Source organism: Gigantopelta aegis, unplaced genomic scaffold (assembly GCF_016097555.1).
Source record: "Gigantopelta aegis isolate Gae_Host unplaced genomic scaffold, Gae_host_genome ctg2253_pilon_pilon:::debris, whole genome shotgun sequence".
NCBI lineage: Eukaryota > Metazoa > Mollusca > Gastropoda > Neomphalida > Peltospiridae > Gigantopelta > Gigantopelta aegis.
In genome coordinates, this window is record NW_024532882.1 from 26,670 (window position 1) to 43,119 (window position 16,450).

Below are 16,450 nucleotides of genomic sequence, written 5' to 3' on the forward strand. Positions count from 1 at the left end.
GAGTATAACTGATATTTGAGGATGGAATTCCAACCGATTTCCAACACTAGCAGCAGGGCATATTCGGTGGGTGGAATGGTTTCCACTGCCATCCTATTCTGGTAGTACAACAATGTCCTTGCTTCGTCAACGTGTTCCACGTTGCTGGTCTTATTATTAAAGATAACTAACTGTGAAATGTTTTATTAGCTAGAAGTGAGGAGCATAAAATGATTTACAATTACTTTGGGTTATGGGTTGAGTACCATGTAGGTAAATGTAAAAGTCACATCAGGGTAACAGTTTTAAGTTGTCCTTATACCTTATCCAACGAAAGCAGAGGTAGTGTCACATTGTGTGAAGTTGTGGAACAGAGGCAGTGCCAGAGGTTTTTCTTTATACAAGACGTCATATTATATACCATGATATCTGCTTCCTCGAATACCCTTTCCTCACTTTCTCTTAAAATAATTTTAACACTGTATTGACAGTATTGTTGATAGCTAGTCAGCTATCTACTACCTTTTCTATCGATTAATGAAGTCAAATATGATCGTTATTTATAAGTTACTTTAGTTTATATTGTTACGTTCAAAAAACGGTTTAACATGAACGAGAGACCATTGATTATGAAACCAAAGAAAAGACAGTCATGTCAATAGGTTCTGTTGACATCATTTGAATTGTTAGCTTAAGTTCAGTTTTTAGTATTGGTATTTGTGGTAATGTTTACTTTTGGTTCTGCCAAAAGATGTCTTGTGCCAGTTTATATGGAGTATTTGTGTAAAACTTAACCAACTGGCTCCACTTTTAGCCACACTGGGTTAGCATGATGATACATTACGTCATGTAATGCGCGTAGGATTATATGGCTAATGGCTTTGTTGTAGACTGCAGAGGAATTTTTACATCAAAAATCAGTTAAAATTGACAATGGGTAATAAAGAGAATAACCAACTCGCTACGAGGAGTTACGAATTATCTGTCCATCATGAATGAATGTTGTAAACCCCTTGTCAAAGGCTCGGGTTCACAACATTCATTCACTCGGGACAGATAATTCATAATTCATCAAGCTCGATAGTTATTCTCGAATTATAATGCAGGTTTTAATCATACAGTATCAATCTGAAACTGTTGTCTCATTAATATGATGTCGTATATTTCAAATGATGACCTACACCCCTTGTTAAGCACAATCACTTGATTGATAGCCCATGAAAGATATATAGAATGCTACACTCGTTTTCACTAGATATAATTTTTACGAAACGAGTGAACTTCCCATGTGAACGAAATGATGTCAGATACCATGGGAAGGTCACAAATTGTGTAAATGTTATCTATAGCGAAAAAGAATGTTGTATGTTACCTATTTATTACCCACCATAAAATAATATAAAATTTCACTATTATTTTACTGACCATAATTTAACGAGCCATGCAAATGCACACAGCTAAGACCAGTGTTGATGCCATGAATTGACGTAATGTTTCTACTAATACGCACCACCAGGTGGTATGGAATTTGTATGCCACATCCAGATTTGTACCAGATGGGTAATAAATAGATGATAATAAAAGAGTTACCAGTTATTATTACATGTATATCCTGAGTAAAATATGTTCACTTGTCACTAGTTTTAGTGAAGAAACGTTATTTCACAATGAGAAAAAATGAAAAATATCTTCCTCGTTATGAGTGACCACATGGGTAATGAAGACAAAACATGATTCAAAATTGTTGTACGATTTTCCCTCCTATGTCACAATGTAATCGTATGTCCTCCTAGCTTTGTAGTACTATTATGCAAAAATAATTTTTCAACAGGGATAGTGCATTGGCCAAATTAAACACTCAGAGGCTTTAAATAGAGCATCTTACCTTATTGGTTTGGTGCACACAAACAAAACAAAACAAACAATAAAACAAAACAAAACAAAACAAAACAAACAACAACAAAAAACAAAAGTACCGGTGAGGTACATGATACACCCATCAGGAGTTTGATGGAAAACCATAGATATTAATGAATATGTTATGGGTATGATTCAATTCTAATTGTATGAAATTTGTGAAATGGGATGGATGAACAGTTTGTTTTGGACCAACTACTGATGATACTGTATCCATTGAAAAAGGTGCTGTCTGATTAATGCAGTTATTGTTCTGTATTAGAAAGGGAACTTTTTTTTAACAAGGGTACTCTAGTGACATATTAATATTGGCAGAGGAACAGTTTATGTATGTAATCTTAACAATATAGAACTAACTGCCAAGAAATTAGCTGGACAAAGATTCACTGTTATGTGCAGTATAGACCCTGAAGAGTAGGTAACAGTGACCTAGTAATAGTATGCAGCACACCACCAAAAGTAGGTCAAATAGTATGTGACACACCGCCATCCCAAGTTGTTCCTACATGTGAGGTTTGATGGTCCTGTATGCATTAATTTTGTATGTAAGATATGATCTGGACAAGGATTTACTGTTATGGGTAGTAGACCATGAAAAGTCGGTCACAGTGATCTAGTAATAGTACGTGACACACCGCCATCCCAAGTTGTTCCTACATGTGAGGTTTGATGGTCCTGTATGCTGGTCAGGACAAGGATTTACTTTTATGTGCAGTGGTCCGTGAAAAAGTAGGTCACAATGACCTAGTAATAGTACACAACACACCACCATCCCAAGTTGTTCCTATATGTGAGGTTTGATTGTCTTGTATAAATATGTATGCAAGATATGGTCCTGACAAGGATTTACTGTTATGTGCAGTAGACCTTGAAAAGTAGGTCACAGTGACCTTGTAATAGTATGCGACACACCACCATCACAAGTTGTTCCTACATGTGAGGTTTGATGGTCCTGTATGCATCTGTATGCAAGATATGGTCCGTACAAGAAACAGTTAAGACAGACGTACGGACGTATGGACGGATGGACAGCGCCATATGGCCCATCATAGACGGGCGTATACAAACAAAACAGAATACACCCTGCTGAAAATAGTTTCTCGGCACTAGAAACATCAGATTCTTAGTGTGCCAATTCTGATGACGGTTAGGACGAGAAGAAATGGTTCATTTGATGATGCACCACTCAACACACAAATTATTAAATAGGGCCGTACCCTCAGGGGGTGGTGGTGGGGTGGAGGGGGGGGGCAGTTGCCCCTCTGAGAATCTCACTTTTTTTTACTCCAGAAAATAACATACACATCTCAGTATTTAATTTGTATAGTGTTTCATTTGTTTATAAAAAGTAGTGCCCCCACCACCCCTAGGATTTTGATCAGGATACAGCCCTGAAAAGTCATATTAACAAAAAACATTATTGTTAAGAGTCACAAAGATAATGTGATAGGAAACCCGTTGCCACCATATGATGGAATACTACTGGACAAGCAAAATTCAGCGGGTTTTTTAAAAGACTTCTGAATTTTTATTTTCACTTTGATATACCAATCGTGGTCGGTGGGGCACTGGTTGTGACGAAATTGTATCGGAATCTACAGTGATAATACATAGAGGCTATTTTATGGGTTTTTTCGAATACGATTTTTATGTCAACGAGTGATGTCTGAAAACCATATTTTCATGAATTGCGAAGCAATATGGTTTTTACACATCACGAGTCGACATAAAATTCATATTTGGAAAAAACACCATGAAATGGTCTAGTTATTATATACATATTTCCTAATTTTTGACAATATGTTTTGCTTTTTGGTAATATCTTTCACTTATCCTATCGAAAACACATAACGTCATGATATATTTCTTCTTGTGGAACTTTGCCAGAAAATTTACTTGACCATAGACTTTTAAAAAGAAATTTGAATAAAATTTATCTTTATTAACATTTATTTAACAATACTGCGGTGCAAACATACCTGACAAAAAGATCCTCCAAAAACTCCCACAAAAACAAAACAAGTCGAACGATGTTAAATTCTTATACTTACAGTCGAAGACACTACATTGTGTCATCATTATTTAGCTTTGTATTCAATTCGTTTTAGATATTTTATCGTAATTGCACATCGTATCCCTTTTTTATAGGTACAGTTGTTTAAATTACATTTTTTTATTTTTCAAATACGATCAGATGCAGTGGTAATCATTAAATTTAAAAACGAAGAAACGAGACATGTTTCAAGCACAAGGTTACTTAACTGAGTGGTACTAGATAAAATAAAATTACATACATATTTTGCCCAGATCAAACTTTATCACCAATAATCACAGGACTTTTGGTGTTAACTTCTCTATCAAAAGTTCGGTGCACCTCGAACTTTGAGCCAGTCGGAAGTTATTTGCTTTAGTACTACCTATAAAGGACGCATCATGCACCCAGTTTATTTTATTGCAGGGAGATGCAAAGTGACGTCATTCAAAATTGTAAAAACCTACTGCGCCAGTATGAGTGTGCCTATATTACACTAGGTAGATACTGAGTAACTGTTATGACAGGAGTAATATCTTACACTAGTGTGTAATAAATAAATACATATTATATATATATATATATATAGTCAGAAGGCTATATATATATATATATATATAAAAAAAAAGTCAGAAGGCTTCTTTAAAAGTCATATATCCCTCTTTTATTAAAATTTTCGCCTATTTAGGTTTCTTTAGAAAATTTTAAAATTTCAAGTATATAAAGGTGATCTGTCTGTGCTATATTTTTCATATTGTTGTTGTAATTATCTTACTTGTTCTTTTTGGATCAGCTGTTTTGACAGCAAATTTCTCTGTTCCCTCATCGTCAATGATAGCTTTCACAGTAACTAAGTAGCGTTCTCCTGGTGTTAGGCCGGTGATGTCAGCCGTGTTGTTGACATGGGATGTTCCATTGCCCGACTTATCACCCGGCTGATTACCCGTTGACCACATGACGTCGTACCTCATCACAAAACTTCCATGGTTATGGGATGGTATCCAGACCACATTCAGAGACATTGTGCCAGTTACAGAAACACTGACAGATTCTGGTGTTAAATGCAATACTGGAAAAAGAAAGCAGACAGTCTATACGTTACAGTTCTAAAATGGTTAATGTTTTTGTTATAATAAGAAGTCAGAGATGAAGCCCATGATAGACGTGCTCGAAAACATAATGTTATATGAGCACGTTAAAAGAGTTCAGGATTCAAGAATAACACTCTTGGTAGAGTCATTGTGTACACATAATAGATTGCAAAATGGCTTAGTGAATTATTTACTAATAGTAACTATAACATATTAGACCTAATAAGATTGCTTGGATAAGCTTGATTGAACAATATTAACTTTTTTCTAATGCATTATGTATACTGAACTCCAATAAAAACACACCACCCAGCTTTCGGTAATTGTTATAATTTATCATATAATGGCTAGCATGTCCAAAGTAATCAAAGTATGTGATGTTTTTTAGATCACATACTTTAAGAATTATATAAGTTTGCAGATTAGATGTAAATTAATCGAGGTCATGGCGTGCGTGCATAATATTTTAACATGCTCATATACCACAGAGGTTTCGAGCATGTCTGCCCCAGGGTTCGATGGTCATGGCACTACTTTTATTGACATTTAAGCAAACATACTTCGGTAACACATCACAACTGACTTATACATTTAATATGATCAAACAAAAACATGTCAATAGCAACTTTACATTGAAAGCTGTGCAGTGTTAAGAAAAAAACCCGTTAAGCACTAGTTTATTTTTATGTAAGGATATCCAAAATGATGTCATTAGAGTTTGGCGTAATTTCAATACAAAAAGACGCCACATCACATATTCTTATCTCACTTGAATATCGGGTAATTACAGTTGCATATACAGTTTACAAAAACACATTGTATTAAGCTTGAAGATTATAATGATAAATAGATTATTACCCCTGTGTGTTTCGGTGTCATCAATATATTAGGAATAAAAATAATGTATTATGCTCGCCAGACATACTCTGGCAATAACCTCTATCTCTCTCTATATATATCTAATGATTAAACAAGTCACACTTTTTGTAGCCGAATGATGGGTAAAGTATTCAAGACAGAAATGTGCACAAAACCAGTGTAGTATGTTGTTTATAGATGGTCTAGATTTCACTTTGATACATTGCTTACTTTTAAAATGGTTCTTGGTACAAAATAAAATGTAATAAAAATTATATATCATTGAAAAAGACATTTGGTCAATGCAATTAAATATGTTACATGTGGCTTCGAAACTATCACCTGTCAACAAGCATCACAATGAAATCCTACACGGCGCACTGATTACCATACATAATTATAAACTGTTTTAGCAGTTTCCTTTTAGATCTACTAGACAGCAGTCATGGTTTTTAGTGCTAATGACAAGGATGCAATTGACACTTGCTTTAGTAAAAAAACATGATGGATAAACTAAAAGGACCGCCATGCACTGTGGTCCCAGTGTGATTTAGATACAATATGTATCAAATTAACATGTCCTTCTTTCATTTCCAAAGTAGTTTATGATGCATATGTCTGGTTTAATGGGTACCCTTACTCCTGAATGAGCAAATATCACCAATTGTTGATATCTGCTTGCGAGAAATAATGTTTGAAGAAAGGTTTTTACAATGTGGCCACATAATGCAGGTATATTACTCATTTGGGGTTCAGTTTAGGTCGCTGCCAAGGTCAGGCTATGACTCACACAAAGGTCGTGCACCTGCCCTAGTATCCAATATCATTGCCTCCTAGGAAGGACACACATCAAGGTCAAGGTCACGGAAAAGTAGGTCATGCCGCTATATAGGACTCCTTACTACTATCAATGTGTGTTAAAAAGGTAAACTTTAATTTAATAAGTATGAATTTTTTTAACATGGATTTAAATGAACATTCATATATGTAACTATATAAACCAAGTTTCATTGATGTAGGTCTTACATTGCATGAAAAATGGTGCTAAATATGAAATCTTAACAATGAGCTAAATGATGATGCCGTCACCACCAATATATCCGCTGTTGGAAAGGTAATAGCTATGTTTTGCCTTTGTATTTCATAAAGGTGAGATAAAAATAATACGGAAGGAACAAAGCAATCAAGTAAGACAGTTAGAAATGGGCTGGGGAGGGACAGCATTGAAACTGAGCGAGCTAGCCTGCTGTTCACAATTACACAGGTATATATAGCTTTAACACATCTATGGACCTATGCATCAACATTCATATCATATGCTAAACTAATATAATAATTTTTAACTAGAATTTCGTGCTTATGATCAATCAGTGTTGAACAAGCTGTCCTGGGTACACGTTTTAGCTATCCGGGCTGTCTGTAAGAATAGTTGTTGATGGTTGGTTGTTAGCTGATACTAAGAAAAATCTTACAAGCTACAATAACAAATTGTTATATACAAATACTCAATTTATGTTTCTTAATTTTTGTTAAAAACAATATAGTGCGTTACATGCATTCTTGATACCTAACTAGTATAAATCCTAGCTTAACAGATTCTATTAGTAATTTGATTAATGATAATTTCATAATGACAAAAACATAGTTTACATGCAAATACTATTAAGTTCATTGTCGGCGTTTCTAGTCCAATTGTATGAGTATCCATTTATAGTTGAGTCACATAACATTAATTTATGTAACAAGTATGATAGCTTCGTTTGTTTACCCGATACAGAATTTGGGCTTGATAAACCATAACAAGAGACATATCAGCCTATAGAGCTTCACTCTTTAATTATTTGTCAATAGTATATAATTCATTAATTTGTACAGACAACCTGGTGTTAAATTTTGATTGAAATCTGAAAGTTTATAAAAAATATCTCTCTATTAGTTTGTGAAAACGTCTCTAAGTTTCATAACTGATAAATCAAAACTCTCCAAGGCAGAATTTAATTTTGTCTTAGTGTCATTTGATATCTGAAATCATTATATTTAATTTTTAAAATCGAAATTTCCAAAATATCTCTCTACCAAAACAATGGAATCTGGTTAAGACTTTAAACTTTACTTTCTGTTATATTAATGATTTTGTATCATTCAATAAAGCAGGGTAACAGATTAACTTCCACTGATTTACCCACAAGAATTAGAAATAAAAAGGAACGTCTGAAGGTATCAAATCAGTTTCATACCTTGATTTATGCATATTGTTCAAAGCGACAGAGATGTCATGTCAGAACTACGCTGTATGACAAAATGGATGACTCAAGTTTCCAATAGTAAATTTTCTCTTTATGTTGAGCAATATAACATCCACTCCAGGTTTTAGTGTCTGTTTATCACAACTTCTAAGATATCTTACGGCATGTTATTGTCCCTGAGAATACATCTACTAAGTTTCAGAACATTTCAGTCAAAACTCTAGGAGAAAATAAACTTTTAGATTTTCAATGTCAAATTTATATTTAAAATCTTTACGGTGAAAGATGTGCCTCGTCCAAATCAGACTAGTGTGGCAGTAAAAGTAAAATGAACTATTAAGTGTTGATGCTCAATACGTATTAGTCGCATTGCTTAATTATGTTGTACACATAGAAATAAATCTTCAGAAATGAGTTTAATATGTTCAGTGAAATGTTTTTAATAAATAGTTTATTTCTAACCAAAAGTCAGGTGGGTAAAATTTTAGTGACACATACCTATATGGCTGATTACAAGCTTTTTGATATTGTTCTATAGTCAAATAATTGCTTATGAGTAATGTCAGTTGCTTTTCCTATTATCACTTTATTATCAAAATTAACTCATAAAAATAATGAAGATTACCGTGTTCATTAATTAATTTTGTTATGGATACTAAATTGTATTACACACAAACTAACACAAACTAAGGCTTCATCATTTTGAAGACTTGAAATGCTAAAACTAATCCTAACATTTAAAGTTAAAATGTTTTCAAATGGTATAGGTAATGACAATAACTTACAGTTTTATGTACCATTTTAACATATTTTGTTTGTGTTTATTCTGACTGTTCACATATCAAATACACCAGTTTCACAAGTTGATACATACCCAGTATACACTGCGTTCCATTCCAAAAATAGTCATGTGTACACAGACATCGTCTTGGTGTTTTTTGGCTGCAGGAAGCATTTGGATCAGAACACACCCAACCATCAGTGCACTTGTCATTGTAATTGATTCCTACAATTATGAAAACATTTGATGACAGAAATTTTTAAAAATATATCCTCTATCCCTCACACTCCTCTCCCTCAAGCCCCCTGTCTCCCTCAAGCCCCCCCCCCTCCCCCCTTTCACTCTATACCTATCTATCTATATATGTATAACATGTTAAAGTTAAAACTGAGAGAAATGTTTAATATTTCTGAAGATTATGGTTATTCATACATTGTAGCAAGAGATAAGAGGTCTGTTGTATGTAGTTTTCAAACAACACCATATCATTCTACTAAATACTATACATCACTGGCCACAATGATGACTCATGCTATTCCATGTTTTGAACCTGTGAATACATTTTCATCTATTTGGTGAAACTATTGCATATTTATTTTTTCTTCGATCGTTTTAGATCAAATGACGGAGATGACATCTATGATGGCAATACTCATGACAGGTATCTCCGTTGGGGCAGAATGTGCTCACATTTCGCAAACACCTAATATCATTCACAGACGTGAAATGAAAATAAAGGAGATAACGCCATAGGCTTCGTTTGCGGCTGCAACGAGGCCGTGGTGGGAGACTTCGAGAGAGGGGGATGTCAAACCCTTTCCTGTCGAAATTTTTGAAAAACCCCCACAAGTGACCTGTGATGCATTCTGACAGCATCTAGATTCAACATTTCAAGGTTTGCCCTGAAGAAATCTGTCCACAATTAATAAGATTTTAACAAGATATTGTAAGCCACCTGGCTAACAAAAGGAACAAGTCAGGAATGGTAGAATCTGACGTGTCTCGTAATCAATTGAAATAGCATATTTCAAAAGAAAATCCTGTCCCAATATAGCATCCATGGCGATATTGCAAACAACAACCTCGTGAGTATATGTAATTCTCACCAGGGTGATATTCATCAGTGCAAGCCCTATTGTTTCCAAGCAACTTCCGTCAACTGCGTTAATATTGGCAAAACTGCAACCTAGGAGCAAACTCAGACGCAATCTGATTGTAAACTCTGCTTGACAGTATTGTCCTAGTAGATCCACTGTCAACCAGTCTACAGGTATACCATTGATAGACCCGGTGGCGTAGAAACCATTATCCAGTTTTCCTTTAACACCACCAGCAAGCCCAACTCTGATATCACACCTCTTGAACATTTCGTCAGTAGGCCTTGTACCTACTGTTGACTCTTGGCCCACTGAGTCAACAGGTTTCTGTTTCCCTGTTGTTCAGCACTGTTATTTTGAGAAGGTCTTTGGTACTCAGGACATCTCCTCATAGGACATCTTCTCACTAAGTGGTCGGGGGAATTGCATATCAAGCAATGGCGTCTATTCTGGTTATCATCTATGCGTCTTCTAGTCCATGCATAAGACTGTGGAGATGAGCCACTATTCTGCCCTGAACTTTGATTGATACTCTTCTCTAGTTTATCAAAGCACTTCAGAATTTTATCCAAAACATCATTTAGTTGTGAATTTCTGTCTTCTTCCTTGCTTATATTATCTTTTGATGAAGCCGACACATCGTGGTTTAGAACAGCTCTGAATGTAGGCTTTCATCTGTCCCTGGTCTCTCCCACTAGTGCTTCATAACGTTCAATTACACAAACGGCATCAACAACAGTTCTACAAGCCTTATCAATACAGATATATCGGAGTTCAGAGGATAAACTCTTGTAGAGCTGGTTTAGCGCAATGACTTCTTGTGCCCGTGTACCTACATGTAGGTCTGCATATGCCCTCTGTGTCATCTGGTGCAAGTCGTCAGCTAAAACTGCAATTGATTCACCAGGCAATCTTTGTCTGACTTCTAGTCTTGACAACCATTTATCTTGCTGTCGTTCACTTCCAAAACGATTGCTTAACCTCTGAACCAAAGAGGAAAATGACTTCTGCTCATCGCATCCTAATCCCATATAGTATGACCTAGCTGGTCCGTTTAGTATAGCTGAAAGTACTAACAGACTTTCATGTGGTGACCATCTCCCAAGCTCAGAACAGTTCTTAAAGTGACTGTAATATTCATCCCAGTCAGTTGTTCCATCATAGAAATCGGGTCTGATCGTGAATACCCCGGGCAGTATTCAACTGGCGACGTCTAGGTACTCCACCTGCCCTATCACGTTCCCTGTGTATACTTCTGGTCATCTGCTCTTCATCAGATAGTTGATCCAAAGTACCCTCAGTAGCTTCACCATCCAGTGAAATATCCCATTGCCCTTCCTGGAGACATTGCGATCCATGACCCAAGTTAAAAGTGACTTCTGGATCCGACGATGTTGCTGTTTCCATAATTAAAGTATGTCCCGTATACTGATTACGTTACAAATGCCAGTGTTCCTTTTTAATACCCATGAGTTCGATTGGGATGTTTTCTTATTTTAAAACATCCCACTTCTGACACCAAACTGTAAGCCACCTGGCTAACAAAAGGAACAAGTCAGGAATGGTAGAAAACATCAGTTCATATTTATTTACTGCAGCAGACAAACAGCCAAAATAACACAACAACATCATCATCCAGTAGATCCTGTCTGGTGTTCAAGTGAAGCTGAGCTATGAATGTATCAAAAGCGGTGTAATGGAAATTCAGGCACAATTATAGTTTCATTGGTTTAAATACTTTAAATTGTGTGTAAACAGTGTCAATCTCCATTCCAAATGCCAGGCCTACATAGTTAACTATTTGTCATAAAGGTAACCTTCCATTTTCTTTTTATTATTATTTGAGATGTCATGACTTCAACACCGAAGTTCAAAGTGATAAACAAACTTTCTTTCGTGCTTTTTATACTTTTCATATGACGTCACATGACGTCATCTAACCAATCGCGTTACGTAATTTGGCTGAATGATACACCAGATCGGATCTATTTTACAAAGAAAATGCTAAATAACCTAATAAATAACATGGGGCAGTTTCTGCCCCACACGGATCCACAATCTACTATTACAGAGCATCCATGTGCACTTTACTGCCCCAAAATCAAGTAAGTATTAGCTGTACAATTTATAAGACAAACATCGAGTCGGCCGCTCCACTTGCTTCGAACATTTACGTTTATATTGCTACTTGTTTTTATTTTTCATACAGTAAATACAACGAGGCAAACTCTGCCCCACACGGAATTAGTGGGGCACAGCAATACTTAATATTATACAACAATTCATTTTACGATATAATTCAACGTAAAACCATGCCCCATTATTTTATGGTAATATATCCAAAAGCCGTGCTATAAAAATAGACTACCAAGTCTATTTTTCATACAGTAAATACGACGGGGCAAACTCTGCCCCACACGGAATTAGTGGGGCACAGCAATACTTAATATTATACAACAATTCATTTTACGATATAAGTCGACGTAAAACCATGCCCCATTATTTTGTGGTGATGTATCCAAAAGCCTTGCTATAAAAATAAGACTACCAAGTCCTATAAAAATCACCAGTAAACTCGTACAGTATATCAGAGTAAATTATGCACACATAAACAAATAGCTTTGTCATTTAGCATAATTCTACATTTTAAAGTTAACAAATCGACTTATTTTAACACGTGTTGTATTTTTGACCCCTGTAACAACAACACCGGTGAAGTCAATATGGCGGACATCCATGAATTCTTCTGTGAATACGCGCATAAATAGGAATATTTTAAACTCCAAAATAACATTAACTAAGAGAAATAACATAATTCAAGGTTATTTAGAGTACAGTGAAATCAGTACCAACATGTACAGAGAAACAAGTTCATCGAAATATCGTCTAATTGAGTAAAATAAATTATCTAAGCTAAAGTGTCAAAATCAGCTGTTTGCTAGTAACGTGTTAATCACGTGATTTCGTACATTACTATAAATACTCATAATAATTAATGGACACACTAGTATAGGGTCCATTACAATATTGTATTAAATTATAACATAACATACTATAAGTCAGATATTTAATAGCTGTTTTATTTTAATGAATGGCCTCCTCCTTTATGCCCAAGTCACATTTGCCGCGGCGGCCGTGGGGTCTAAACTATCCACGGCCAATAGCAATTATAGGGCCGCCGCAGCATTCCCACGTTCACATCCTGTAGCAGTCACATATGTTAGGGTAGCCGCACGGCGTATTTTGAATTTGTGGTGACAGAAAACCTGCGGCTTCCGTACGGCCTTTGAAGTGATGACGCACGGTCGCCTTAGGGCGTCCCTGCGGCGGCCGCAGGGGGACCATACTTTTGTGACACAGCGGTGTGACATAAAATTAACTTGTTAGAATTATCGCGCATCTGTCGGAGTTGCATGAAAAGTGAAATCATAATAAAATGAAATAAAATAATGAAATCACAATTTTTGGGGGGTCCGCAAAGGTCAATTGTAATTCATAAGACCCTAGGGCAGCCGCACGGCAAACGCAAGGCCACCGTACGCTCGACGTATGGTCGCCGTGAACCACTGTACGGCATGGCTACGGCGTGTCGGCGAACCTAGAAATGAAAAAAGGTTATAACTCCGCGCTATAATCCCACGGCGACCCCTACGGCCTGTAAAATATAGGGATACACCCTAGGGCGACCCTGAGGCCACCGCAGATCCTCTGTGGCCGCCGCAGGTATCTCTCGATTTCGGGGGCGTACGGCCGCCGTATATCCTAGCCATAGAGCAAATGTGACTTAGGCATTACTGAATACTGGCTCTGTACCTGTAACAATCCTGCACACAGCTAAAGATATAGCTGGCATGGGCAAGGGCGCTAATCTCGAAGGCTGTTATGATTTAGTCCTGCCTACCCTTTTTTAAAAACCTATCTTGTTACACCATAGATGGATAGCTACACACTTATAATATAGATACGAATGGGAAAATAGACAATACACCCTTATAAACCAGTGTTTTTATAGCAGAAGGAGCTCAATTTGAAAGTATAAATAAATAAATAAAGTTTGTTTTATTTAATGATGCCAATAGAGCACATTGATTTTTTATCTTATCATCGGCTATTGGACGTCAAACATATGGTCATTCTGACACTGTTTTTTTAGAGGAAACCCGCTGTTGCCACATAGGCTACTCTTTTATGACAGACAGCAAGGGATCTTTTATTTGCGCTTCCCACAGGCAGGATAGCCCAAACCATGGCCTTTGTTGAACCAGTTATGGATCACTGGTCGGTGCAAGTGGTTTACACCTACCCAATGAGCCTTGCGGAGCAATCACTCAGGGTTTGGAGTCGGTATCTGGATTAAAAATCCCATGCCTTGACTGGGATCCGAACCCAGTATCTACCAGCCTGTAGACCGATGGCCTAACCACGACGCCACCGAGGCCGGTTTGAAAGTATAAAAGTCACTTGAATACAATTACACACTCAATTATGAGGAAATAAGCCAATAAAAATGCAGACAATCTCATTTTTTTCAAAAAAGGAGATTTGTCAAAAAAGGAGGATATAAAGGAGATCTAGCAGAATCATGAAATAAAGGAGATTCTTTGAAATAAAGGAGACGTGGACACACTGTAATATGAAAAAATCTGTAACACCTTTCAACCATTTTAAAATTGCCAATTAAAAAGAAAATCCAAATTCGTATGCCCATTTAATTGATTTGTGGTTAAAGTATATGGTATGCCTTTAATCACAGTAGTATGAAAATAGAATCCATGGAAAACGTTTAGTCTTAATTTACATGTAACAATAAGATAATCATTAGGGCTTTTAATGTGCATACATATAAATGAAAACATCACTCCTCATATTAAAAACATCATTTCAATTATCCTTAATTACATCATTATATACAGATCGTACACACACACATCAGAGAAATATAACAACAGTATCATTCAATTTCTTCTGTCAGGCATATCATAACATGGACCAACATTACGTATATGATGTTACAGTCCTGACCTTCTAAATATAAACTGATATCTAAGCTACAGCACATAAAACCTTATGGAATATAATTCACCATGAATGGTATAGTGACATGAATTAATGAAACTTTTATTAATATTAACAAAATATTTTTAAATGTATTAACAAACTTGCAGCTTTGCTAAAAACAATTAAGTAAAAGCTCATGAAACCATAAGTTTTGCACATTAACAACCAGAACTTATATCTCTTCTGTCTCTACAAAATGTACATCATCAGTAAGACGAACACATTCAAGAACCCATTTTTCACTATGGGTGAGTATGTTATAGATAGTTCACATCATGAATGTGGCATGCAGCTCCAGATAAGATTTTAGGATTAGTGGTATAGTAATATTAAATACAATTGTGCATTTGGCTGTAATTAATTACATTCTGATATGCAATTTCATTAATATTACACCATATTATTTTGTAATGCATGCACGGAATCATAGTATTTTGTTACACCATATAACAAACTTCCTCTTTTTTTTCCCACATGAATAAATATTTTTATTCCATGCATTTTAAGGCGTCTGGTGCATATTTCAAGCAAAACATTACAAACTAGCGCGTGCACACACACATAAAAATTATAAAATAAAATAAGTAGGCCTATATGACATTGTATTTAAAACTGATTTTAAAAGAAATAATACCCTTTGTTAAAGTAAAGTATTTCTTTAAACAATTTTAAATACCCCATATATATATATATATATATATATATATATATATATATATATATATATATATATATATATATATATATATATATATATATATATATATATATATATATATATATATAACTAGAGGATTCGTCACGAGTATTTTTTAATATGGGAAATATCAACCGAGGCTTCGTTAATCTGTATTTGTCGAGACTCTGCCGAGACAAATACAGATTAACAGGCCGAGGTTGATATTTCCCATATTAAAAAATACTCGTGACGAATTCTATTTATCATATCACTGTCAATTTTGTTTATTTTTCACTTAAATGATTAATAAACAAAACCCCAACGCTCGGACGTAACAATCTGTTATGACGTTTGAATACATGTACATGTCAATCACTCAGCTGATAATCAGTTGAAACTAGGTTAAAAGCGGAAACAAAGATTGTAGCTATTTAAACAATTTAATACTAATTTAACAGTTTTATATATAAACAATGAAATTATAATAAAATAATTGACAATAGCCAAATTTTTCAAAATAACTTTTCGCGGCATTTTGCTGAGTATTACGTCATTGTCAGACATAGGCCTATCTACATCACTGACCTATTTAAGGGCTTCATCAAGTTCAGTCTGAGTGAGTTGTTTTTTTGATGTTAGCGTTTAATTTTATGTACTTTATTTTTGCTGGTCAACCAGACTATGTTTTTATTATACATATATGAACATGGAA

The 16,450-nt window shown here is 35.4% G+C and overlaps 1 protein-coding gene across 1 annotated transcript in view; it reads right to left on the reverse strand.

The window, feature by feature from the left end:
* Positions 1–16,450, reverse strand: part of LOC121391378 — a gene marked incomplete at both ends in the record, with an annotated part of 71,025 nt that overhangs the window by 20,316 nt on the left and 34,259 nt on the right. Inside the window, 2 exons of the mRNA XM_041523032.1 lie at positions 4,704–4,997; positions 8,998–9,129. Coding sequence (XP_041378966.1) covers positions 4,704–4,997; positions 8,998–9,129 — 426 coding nt within the window. The remainder of the gene's footprint in view (positions 1–4,703; positions 4,998–8,997; positions 9,130–16,450) is intronic.